Source organism: Mchenga conophoros, linkage group LG20 (assembly GCF_057382185.1).
Source record: "Mchenga conophoros isolate Kocher_MC1m ecotype Shallow Benthic linkage group LG20, M_conophoros_male_GT1.1, whole genome shotgun sequence".
Classification (NCBI taxonomy): domain Eukaryota; kingdom Metazoa; phylum Chordata; class Actinopteri; order Cichliformes; family Cichlidae; genus Mchenga; species Mchenga conophoros.
The window spans coordinates 20,011,651-20,023,441 of record NC_140545.1 but is presented as its reverse complement, the minus strand read 5'-3'; the positions used below and the strand labels follow the sequence as shown (position 1 = coordinate 20,023,441).

Genomic DNA, 11,791 nt, shown 5'->3' with positions numbered 1-11,791 from the left:
TACCTTTAAGAAATGATTTAATCAATTAATTTATTTTTAATTAAAAAAAATGAAATTAATGACATGAGCTCGCTCTGCTACTTCTGCTGCTAGGTAGCCTTGGACGCGTTTTTCACATTAGCGGCGTCATTTCCGCCCCGCAGACCCCGGATGAAGCTGCCGTTTGGGGCAAGTGAAGCAGGGCCACCGAGGCTGGTTGGGTTTTAATTTAGCAGAGAGGGGGGTCGGAGCGGATCGCAGCCCCGCTGGATTAATGTGGACAGGGCAGCGCGGAGTGCCAGCAGGGCTACGAGGAGCAAACAGTCCGGGTCGAGTAGAGACACCGGCTAAAAGCTGCTGCTAACTCTGTTTAACTGTTAGCAGCAAAGTAACGCAGAGCAAGCAGCCAGCTTCTCCGGCTAATAGCCTCTCCACACCGCGGAGTGTGCAGCTTACACACGGCACGTCTCATCGGAGCTCCAGTCTAACACAGCACCTGGTGAATGAATGATGTCTGCCGCTAGCATTGACCCTCAGGTAAGCAGCAAACAGGGGGATACCTTCAGCTTCGGGTTTATATTTCTGCAGGAAGGAGAGATGAGCATGGTGTGCACCCCTCTCTGGAGACGATGCCCCCGCTGCAAGCTAAGGATAGCTGGAAAACTACTCACTGCTGGTAACAAACCAAGGCCTGGACCACAGCTCCCAGTGGGTATCAGAGTGGCCCTAACATACCACATCGCCGAGCGCTGATGCTTTTTATGTGTCAGTGAGGTTTTTCGGAGGAAATGTCTGAATACATCTCAGTGTGAGGCTAGGGTGATGTCTTAATGCTCTGAATTTTCCAGTCGTGACCCACACAAGCTCTCTCTCTCTTTTTTTTCATCCTCCCAAAACGACTGATAAGACATCGAAAGGACAAGATGCAAGCAAAGGTAAGAGATGATGGATCTCTAGATGTTTTCTGTATCTAGAGGGGGACAAACTGGCCTGGCAGGCTTATTACTGAGTGCATCACCACCTAATATGGAACATGTTTCTGTAGCGGTTTGTAATAGTGATAACCACTGCAAAAATCTTTTAAAATTAAGGTACCTCACATATTTCAAAAGGTCAGCTCCTAAATGCTATATTTATCAATCAGGAAGACAGAAAAATCCATTTTAATTCTCGGTACTCATCATTCACGTTGACCTCCTCTCATTTGTCTACAGCTGTGTAGCACAAAGTGCACATCTTTTGGAAACCTATTTGTACATTTAGAGTGAATACATGCTGGTGTTTAGTTTGTATCATTATTAACTGCAATGTGAATATATCATGAGGTGTCATAATATTAAAAACGGGTATTTTTCTTTTTTTTTAGCTTTGTTTTTTTTTTTCTTTCAAAGTGTGTGTATAAGTTCCCGTGTGCAGCTTTGATTCTATTTATTGCAGCCTTTTCAGTTTCGGTGCAGAATGGCTCCCTCCATCAGAAGGATGCTGTCCATGATAATGACTTTGAGCCCTATCTTACCGGCCAGTCCAGTCAGGTAGGAAAACTTTATTGAATCCCACAGGGGGGAATTCACCTGTTACAGCAGCTCAAAAGTAGTGATGAGATGGAAAGCACTGAATAATAACAATGTAATATAACCAAACTAGTCTTTGAGTTTTAGGAAGTAAAAGAATTAACATATGATCACATTGGTTAAATATACATGTGCGCACATATGCATGTTCGATCTGTTGAAAGGGAAAACAGTGGGGTCACTGTTTCTTTTAACTTTTTGGAGACCTTATAAATAAAATGATTTTAGGATTTTAAGGTTTATCCTCTTATAACTTTGAATCAGTGTAGCGCTGGGCAGTATGACCAAAAAATCTGGTGAATTTTGTTAACATTATAAAAAAATATAAAACTCTTTAATGTCATCATTAAAAAAGAAATAAAATAAAATGAAACAGCACGACCAAAGGAACAAAAAGTCTGATCTTAGACTCTCATACCTAAAAATAGTATTTGGACTATACAGTCAAAACTAATATAATTTTTTTGGGCTGCTGTCTTTAAACAATGATTGTTTAGCTCATTAGCATTAATGTTTAAATGCAGCTTTCAAATAAAAACCATTTGAAATTATTCTTCCCAACTTTGTGGCATAAATTGTTCTGTCTCTGGGTAAAATCGCCAGTTAGCCTTGATTAGCATATTTTCTTCCCATCATGCTGTTCAGTGGTGTCATTAAGTAAGGTTTTCATTGGAATTGAATAGAGGGACACCTCTGGTTGATTGGTTCAGAGACAAAGTTATAGAGGCAAAGTTGAGATGGTTTTTGGACATGTGCAGTAGAGGGATTGTGGGTAGACTGGATAGATGGGTTCTGAATATGGAGCAGGAGGAAAAGACGAAGAAGACAGTAAAAGAAAGAGAATGTAGTGACGGAGGACATGCAGAAAGTTGGCGTGACAGAGGAGGATGCTGGTTTGTTTTGTGACATAATGTTTGCTTTGTTCAACAGCGTGACCTGTGGGTTTATAAGTGGTGTTTCCTATTATCACGTATGAGTCATGATTGCATCCGTGAGTCAAGTTGAGAAGAGGAAAGTAAAATATCTCAAATTCAACAAAGCAAAATAAAGTACCTTACTAAAAGGCGTACTAAATGGAGTGGAATCAGCACGACAATTATCAGGTGATTAAAGCGGTTCAGTATAACAGAGTGTAAGGTGTAGGGGACAGTGGAGTGTGGAGAAAAGGGTGAAAGAGCAAAACATTTACTTTGATTTTGTTAAAAGGATCTTTTTCTGTTTCTTTTTGCAGAATAACAGTTATCAGTCCATGACAGACCCTTACCTGTCCAGCTACTATGCCCCCTCTATTGGATTTCCTTATCCTCTCAGTGAGGCTCCTTGGTCTACAGGAGGTGATCCACCGATTCCCTACTTGACACCCTATGCCCCGCTCAGCAATGGAGACCACCACTTCATGCACGACACGGTGTTTGGGCAGCCGGGCGGGCTCAGCAGCAGCATCTACCCTCACAGGTTTAACTTCTTCCCAGAGAATCCAGCGTTCTCTGCCTGGGGCACCAGTGGTTCTCAGGGACAGCAGACTCAGAGCTCAGCCTACGGGGGGAGCTACAGCTACCCACCAAGCTCACTTGGAGGCACCTTAGTCCCTGATGGCCAGACAGGTTTCCATAGTGACACCCTAAGCAAGGCCCCAGGTATGAACAGCATAGAGCAGGGCATGTTGGGCCTCAAAATAGGCGGGGACGTGACTGGAAGTGGCTCAGGTGTGAAGAGTGCAGGCTCCGTGATCGGTGGCAGCGGCAGTGTAGCGGCTGCTGTTGCCACAGGCAACGGTGGCACACCAATGGGAATGCCCCCTCCGAAGCCGACATCGTGGGCTGCAATCGCTAGTAAACCTGCCAAGCTGCAGCAACAAAAGACCAAGAACAAGCCTCCTATAGTCGGAGGACCTCTGCCTCCACCTCCCATCAAACACAGCATGGACATTGATACGTGGGACAATAAAGGGACTGTGACCAAGATGGCCCCTCCTTTACCCCACCACCACCAACAGCACCAGCCCCAGCTTCACTCCCATGCTCCCAGTCTCTTGCCTCCCCTTCAGCAATCCCTGCATTCTGCCCAGTCCCTGGTGCAGCAGATGACCCTGCAGGGTCCGCCTCCGCCTCATTCTTACCAGAACCACAACTCTGCTCCCACACCTCAGACCCGCTGGGTAGCCCCACGCAACCGCAACTTGTGCTACGGTGGAGGAAGCTTGGACAGCAGCGGCTCCTCCAACGGCGGTGGTGTTGGTAATGGAGGGGGTGGGGTGGGGCCTCCAGACCTGGGATCAGAGTCCCACCCTGTGCTGGAGAAACTGAGAGCGGCCCATAGCTACAACCCCAAGGAGTTTGACTGGAACCTGAAAAACGGCCGCGTGTTTATCATTAAAAGCTACTCCGAGGACGACATCCACCGCTCCATCAAGTACTCCATCTGGTGCAGCACAGAGCACGGCAACAAGCGCCTAGACTCAGCCTACAGAGCCATGAACTCTAAAGGGCCCGTCTACTTGCTGTTCAGCGTCAATGGCAGCGGGCATTTCTGCGGCGTGGCGGAGATGCGCTCGCCGGTGGACTACGGCACCAGCGCAGGTGTGTGGGCGCAGGACAAGTGGAAGGGCAAGTTTGATGTGAACTGGTTGTTTGTTAAGGACGTGCCTAATAGCCAGCTGCGCCACATCCGCCTGGAAAACAACGACAACAAGCCGGTCACCAACTCACGTGACACTCAAGAGGTTCCTCTGGAAAAAGCAAAGCAGGTGCTCAAGATTATTGCCCAGTACAAACACACCACCTCCATCTTCGATGACTTTTCCCACTACGAGAAGAAGCAAGAGGAAGAGGAGGTGGTGAAAAAGGTAGACATGTCTTTGATATTAAATACAAATGAATGAATCTGTTAAGGTTTTGCTGCTGCTGTATGAAAAAAGTTAATGTGGGGGAAGAATGTTTTGTTCACATTTCTACTAAAATATCTTCTTTGGACCCTTGCTTTTCACTTTTGTTTGCACACATGCTCTACAGCATGTCCTGTGTGTTACTAGAGCTTCGCAATTGATCCGATTTTAATTTCTTGTGATTAGCAAATCAAGATAATCAAGAAGGTAATAAAGCCGCTATTTAAATCCATGTTTTCAAAGTGGGAAATCATAATGAATAATCACGATCTCAGTACTATCATTAATAAATCCATCCATCCATTCGCTTCCGCTTATCCTTTTCAGGGTCGCGGGGGGCGCTGGAGCCTATCCCAGCTGTCATAGGGCGAGAGGCGGGGTACACCCTGGACAGGTCGCCAGTCTGTCGCAGGGCCAACACATAGGGACAGACAACCATTCGCACTCACATTCACTCGCACATTCACACCTAGTGGCAATTTGGATTATCCAATTAACCTATCCCCACAAGTTGCATGTCTTTGGACGGTGGGAGGAAGCCGGAGTACCCGGAGAGAACCCACGCAAACACGGGGAGAACATGCAAACTCCACACAGAAGGACCCCGGCCTGATGGTGGAATTGAACTCAGGACCTTCTTGCTGTGCGGCAACAGTGCTAACCACCGTGCCACCGTGCTCATTAATAAATCCTTTATTTAAAGACCTTCTCTCATTGAGGTGCACAAAAGAGTTACATTATTTAGTTCAAGACAGTTTAAGACAGACAGATACAGCAACACATTATTCGTTAATGTGCAAATTAAGAACAGCACCTACAATAGCTGTGACAGATACATATAAATAATCTGTGTGAAAATAAGGGTACAGGTAATATTTAACTGCCCTCTGGGCACTGCAAGTGCTGTGTTTTAAACAAAGAGCACATGCGACCAGGTAATCTTTGCAGCACAACCTTGCATGGAAACATCAGACATTGTTGCTGTCATCTGCTATTTAAAGAAGACCATCTCACTTTTGTCTCCCAGTGATGCAGTGCAGAGTGAGAAGGCTCAAAGTGGCCAAAGAAGCGCGCACATAAACAGTATCACCATACTCGAGCCTGTGGGTACATGCAGTGAGTGAGAAACAGGATTTCTTTCTTTATAAAAATACAGTTTTTGTCTTTAGTTTTCTTGACAGGTGTTCCTCACGGGTGTAAAAATTGACTAGAAAATTTGGGATTTTTTTCCATAATCGAGCAGCAGTAGAACCTGTGCAACTGCAGTCAGATCAGGCATCAAACGGTTTTAAACCTGCCAGCTTCATAGTTCCAGGTCTGCGTGATGTCTGATAGTGCCTGTTTGAGAACAATGCAGGTAACTGTCCTGTGAATTCACAACAAGCGAGTGGGCGTCATGTGTTCTGCCTCCTGCACGCTCTGTTCAGTCAGCTCTCTTGCCTAAACCAAAAATAGTATTTCCAGCAGTGAGAACCCATCTGACGCAGGTTATTTCCTGCTGTGTGCTGCTTGTGAGAAAGGACAGCTCTGCACAACGCTCAGACCTGATTCTGGTGACGGTGTCTGAGGTTCAGGTGTAAAAACTGCTTCAGATAAAAACTACAACACCCCTACCATAATCCTATTGTAGACTTACTTTCTTACACATGGATTATGCCTAATCCTAGACTAAATACAACTTCCTATTGTAGTCGACATTGAATTTTCTTTTTAGATTAGGACTGCGTTCAATCACCGACTGCGAAACCGACTCTTAATGTCTTACAACAAGGTGCTCAAGGTTCAAGGACCTTGAACCTTGAACCTTGTGCACCTTAACCGACTCTTAATGTCTTACAACAAGGTGCACAAAACGTGTACTTGACCTGATTTATGATGTTGCCTTATATGGAGTTATTTATGTTAACTAACCATAGACTTTATATAAAGATGGACATAGCCACATAATATTACCTGAAACTAGTAACTGAGCCCATTAAGTCATCAGGAACAAGTCAGAAGTGACCATATTTAGAAAGTTGCATGCTGAGTTATCAGCTAACACTAATCAAGCTTGATTTGTGAGTTGGTTGATAAACTATTAAGGTTTGAAGCACAGGTGCATTTATCTATACTGATTGATGTTGTCTTTTGGTGGCTACAGATGCAGCTCATCATGAGTTGTGTCATAGATGAGAAAAATACAAAAAGACATGTATAGTAGGTTAAGTGGTGATTCTGAAATGGTTGTGGGTGTGAATGGAGACCTGTTGCTCTTGGTTAAACCTCATTTATACTTCCCTGTTCACCCGAGTCCCAGTTTATATAAATTTCATCATCAGATGGTGAGCGCAAGATTTCATGTGGATATCAATGTTTTTTTTTGTTTTGGTTTTTTTTGTGTGTGACCATGGGGATTTGCATGCACCTCAGGCGGTGTACTTCAAAAAAGTATAACTGGAACGACTACTCAGCCATGAGGCTTCCACCTGTGTCCACAGTTAGTTTGTCACTAGTTTATCAGCCCACTGATAAACTAGTCACGCACAAGCCTATTATTATGTATTGCGTAAATTATGCTGTAAAGATTCATGGTTTTTCCTGGTTTTTATTGTGGATCATAATACCTATTGCGTGGTAATTATATTTTAAATAAAAGTTTTGTTGCAAAATTTATAGCATTTATGCTACAGTCCCACTAGTGAAAACAGTGGTTGGAGATCCCAACACTACCAAAATTATTGCCACCCATTGCGATAAGCGTACTCTGAAGACTCGCACTAAGTCTGCAGCACTTACAGTAACTGCTGTCTTCAAAGCAACTTTGGTGCCTCGAGATGGTGATTTAAAAATCAATGAGAGAGTCGGGGTGCTGGTCTCAGTTGGGTGAGGTCAAGCACAGCGATTTAACTGCATAATGACACAGGTGTTTGGTGACTTTGCATTTTTATAGGAATACAACCAGAGCTAAACCAGCTGATTCAAAGTCTTCTACTGCAAACAACTACGTTGCAGTCAAGACTCAGATTGATTGTAACATGTAGGCAACCTGTGTGCGTCTATAAACAGACAGCAATTGTTTGCAAACATTCAACAATCTCTCTGAGTGGTTGCAATTGTTTGGAGACAGGCTGCCTGCCACCAGATGAGCACTTCTAATGAAGTAAAGGGAACTTCTTGTGATTGAAATTGGTTGCCCAGCGGTTCATCATCCTGAACCTCTGGGCATCCAGACTACTTGCAACTGGTTGCTGACCGTAAATCACCAAGCAACTACTGAATTTTTCTAGTCGTGAGGAGATTTCTACTCCAGTGTGACTGAGGAGATGCTTCCTAGCATAATTCTCTGCTGAGAACTTCATTAAGTCTTCATGTGTTTTTTTTCTAACAGAGCTACGAGCCTGCCTCAATACAGAGTCGATCCCGAATCGATCAGGTAAAGCTTATCTTACTTCTTTCTCTCTCAGGTGGGGGTAAAGTTGGAATGAGAATATGAATTCTGTAGAAACATGGATAACGATTCGTTTGTTTTTTGTTTGTTTTTTAATTCTCTCTTTCAGGACCGTCAGAAGTAAGCTATAGAAATCTCTTCTGAAAGCTCAGCCGACGGTTGTGTTTGAATGGACATGCTGAAATCTAGGTTTAAAAAGAAAACACAAGGACACCAACAAACACAAAAAAAAATATCTGAAAACGAATATTTTTTTTTTCTATTTAATTTTTGCGACCAAACTATTTGAGCCACCGGTTCCAGTCTTCAATATGCGTGCAGGGATGAAGCTCGTTCCACCAGATGAATCGCTTCAATAATATCTATTTTCTTGTTTTTTCTGTATTTTTTAGCCTTATAAATCTCTATCGCTACCCTCGAACATCTGAAATTGGTAACTAATTCTAAATATCTGCACGTCTGTTTGGAAAAATCTCTCGACAACATGCTGCTGATATTCAGTGACTGTTCACTTTGTGGTTTGTGTGTTGGAGAAATGTTAAGTGCTTGTATTGCTTTATCTTAATGAGTGAACAACAACTTTATTGACAAATGTCTGCTATCTGTATGTGGCCAGTTGTATTTTGTATTATCATAAGACAAAATAATGACTTCTATCATGCCCCCTCCTCCTCCTCCTTCTGTTTTTTTTTTTTTTTTTTTCCCCTCATGTGAGGGGTCTCTGAAGGTTTCTATATGCATAGACATAATTGTGCAAAGGTGGTGGCATTAGAAGGCATTAATATTATAAGAATATATTGAAGGATGTATCACCAGGTTTAACGTAATGTTGAGAAAATGTGCGATTTTGTCATTACAGGGTGGAGCCGTAACGTTTCTTTGCAGCGGTAGTGTGGAATATTTTTTATTTCCAGTACTGTACCTCAATTTATTTATTTATTTTTTCAAGCTAGAGATTCAGGGAAAATAAGTCTGAAGATCAAACGCTCGTAAAGGTGGTCCTGCTCTCACTTTAACGATGGAAATTCAAATAATACTGTTTAAGTTGATTTTTTTTTTTTTTTTAAATCAACACAGGATCTGCTTTCTTTCCCCTTTCTCTGTTTATGAAATTCTGGGCAATGTAGCATGCACTGCTTTTAGAACTCAAGCCAGGCCCGTCGTTTAGTTTTATTTGTTCTTTCTTAACATTATAATAATCTTTTCATCATTTCCATCACTATAACCTTCATCCTCGGAAAATGTAAGCTTTAATGTACTGGCATTTCTAACTGAGATCGCCTCAAAATGTTTAACTGTAGCATTATACTTAACTGATTTATTGTCAAGTGTATGAAAACGCAGAGACTAGCCTATATGGTATATGTTTGTGACTTTTTTTTTGTTATTTTCTTTTTTTAATTGCTTGCTGTATTGTGTGTGGATGTGGGTGTGTGCGTGGGTGTGTGTGTGTGCGAGTGGAAGAAAAAGAGAGGGACTGTGGAGCAATCAGAATTATATAATGGTATTGGAATATAGAAAATTTATGCAAAAAAAAGTTTTAAGTCACCCTTGAATTAAATATCTATTGTATCAGAGGTCACTATCACATTCTTAGATTTGATCATATTCATTATTAAAGACATACTTATCTGTTGTTTGTGTTTCTGTTTTTATGACCATTCAAGGAAGTTTGTTTCTGAAAAATAAAAAAAGTTGCCACAAAAGCTTCGCGGACAAAATTAGAACGTCTCAGAGATCGATACGGCACGTCTCCAGTTGAGGTTCTCAGTCACTGATCATGGTGACGGTAGGAAGAAAGAACTCTTCTTTAACAGGAAGTGACCTCCAGCTGAAACAGGCACATGTGACAAGTTTGAGAACAGAAAGTATAGTATGGATGCTTGTTTCCACCAAAACAAAAACTTTTTCTCCTGGCACAGTTAAGTGAAAACTTCTTATATTATTTAAAATTTTTGACTATATTTTTGACATCTCAACTTTCTCTGATATTTTTACTAACTCGAAGTTTTGACTTAGGAATAGCAAAAACAAAAAAAGTGTTAAGAAGAAGCTTCCAAGTGTAGAGACTTGCTTGTTGCATTGATTGTTTTCTGGAGGAATTCCATTTTATAAAATGTTGATTAAAATAATTAATTGCAAATATTTATTTATTCGATGCTAGCTTTGCATCATTCAGTTTTAAATAGTCCTTATCTTATATTGAGCATTAGCTCTTCAGTTCACCCTCTGAAACAAGGTGTTTTAGCTCCCTGCTTCTAACTCAGCCCATGATTTCAGGTAGCGAGGAAAAGAGCTTAGTGGCTTTACTGACCAGAACAGAGGCACAGAGGAACCATAGGTGGTGCTGTGGGAAATCAGAAAAGCATGGTTCAATAACCATTAGGACCATAGACTGTATGTAAAAGATGAGCGTAGCTTTCAGGTCACAAAACTGAAGCCACAGCAGAAATACTTTCAACCTTCCATCTTTCTAATGAACAGCAGGGGGCAGCATCTGTAGTTTGAAAAGGTCCGGTTACATAAAAGTCTAGCAAAATTATAAATTTAACTTGTGACCTCAGTAAACACTTTCCTAACGAGTTTATGGCCTCCGGCACCAGTTTTACTTAACACAACATAAAGGTGATTTTGTCTGGTTATTATTACAGCCAGAAAGGATGACTGCATGGGGTGTGCTTTATTGGCTAAAGACTCCCAGCTTCTCCTTCAGACACACCTCCGATCTTTACAAGTTCATGTTTGAATCAGCAAATACATTATTTACAGTATATCAGCTGCTTGTTTATCTGATGTCTCCATGAAGATCACTGGAATGCAGAGGTGTTTCCAGGATTTTTTTTAACGAGAGGACCCAAAAACAACAACATGAAGAAATCAATATTTAATCAGATGAAAATACAGATGCAGGAAATAGTCACAAATTTCAGGGTCTACTGAGGCAACTATTACCACTCTTGTAAATCCTATATGAGTAGAATACAAAAATCTAAATCACTGTATCATATGTGTGATTACTGGATTATAATCTTTGCATAATACTCATACTCATAATACTTACATTCTATAGGTAACGTCATCTATAGTATTACAGCCTAACATCTTAGTAGAGTTTTATTTCGTTAAGTAATAAAAGAAATAATGTGATAAAAGCTCTAAAATGAATGGTCTGAAATACAAAAATCAGTGTTTTTATTTAAGCTGTAGTTCAGAAAAGGAAAGTACCCGTAAATAGTAATACTGGAAGTATAATTACATTAAAATCTTTTCTTAATGTGGACAATGTGATTCAAATTTATTTCATTATCTGCTTGGTTGTTTTTAAAAAATTAGTTTTCAGTTAAGGTATCAAGTGATAAAGCTGTTGTACTCTTTAACATAATAAATACAAAGCTCATACCAGTTTGCGTCATGCTGTTTGTGTTTATTTTCCTCCTGAACACGGTTAAACACACATATGAGGACTTTATTGACATAAAGTAATGAACTGATTCATCCTCACTGATAGGAAAGCAGCGACAGGCTGAATATGAGTATTTTGTGGTTACGGGTTCTTAAAAAAATACTTCTAAACCGATAGAAAATGAGATTAAATGATTTTCTATTACTCGTGGTTAATTTTTGATCAAAAGCGATGGGATGAGAAGCAGCAGATGCGCTCCCTCCTGTCTCAGCAGCCCTCCGTCTCCGTGAATGATGCGGGGATGGTGCAGAGTTTGATTCCTCTCTTGGCATTCACCGCGTGCCTTAATTGTATGGCTAATAAATCAAGGTCCGCCGTGAACACGAGGAGCGGCAACCCTGGCTCCCTTATCGAGGAAAGTTGGAGCTTCTGACCGTCACAGACAGAAAAAACACACAAATAACCCGACAGGCCTGAGCGCCATCACTCTGCATCGCCGTTTACATGTCTTGAAAATATGACCT

The 11,791-nt window shown here is 41.5% G+C and overlaps 1 protein-coding gene across 2 annotated transcripts; it reads left to right on the top strand.

Moving 5' to 3' along the window:
* Positions 1 to 148: 148 nt before the first annotated feature.
* Positions 149 to 9,500, top strand: ythdf1 (YTH N6-methyladenosine RNA binding protein F1). 2 transcript variants are annotated; one of them, XM_085259149.1, is made up of 6 exons: positions 149 to 516; positions 887 to 914; positions 1,417 to 1,511; positions 2,782 to 4,395; positions 7,805 to 7,849; positions 7,974 to 9,500. In XM_085259149.1, the coding sequence occupies exons 1-6, from the start codon at positions 487 to 489 to the stop codon at positions 7,986 to 7,988; spliced, it is 1,827 nt and encodes a 608-aa protein (XP_085115275.1). In that variant the 5' UTR covers positions 149 to 486; the 3' UTR covers positions 7,989 to 9,500. The 2 variants fall into 2 exon arrangements, with proteins under 2 accessions (XP_085115275.1, XP_085115276.1); XM_085259150.1 differs by lacking the exons at positions 149 to 516; positions 887 to 914; positions 1,417 to 1,511 and adding an exon at positions 1,765 to 2,653.
* Positions 9,501 to 11,791: the final 2,291 nt, after the last annotated feature.

Coding starts and splice junctions, on each gene's coding strand:
- ythdf1 (XM_085259149.1), top strand. CDS start 487: ATGATGTCTGCCGCTAGCATTGACCCTCAG. Junction 517..886: donor CCGCTAGCATTGACCCTCAG/GTAAGCAGCAAA, acceptor ACGACTGATAAG/ACATCGAAAGGACAAGATGC. Junction 4,396..7,804: donor AAGAGGAGGTGGTGAAAAAG/GTAGACATGTCT, acceptor TTTTTCTAACAG/AGCTACGAGCCTGCCTCAAT.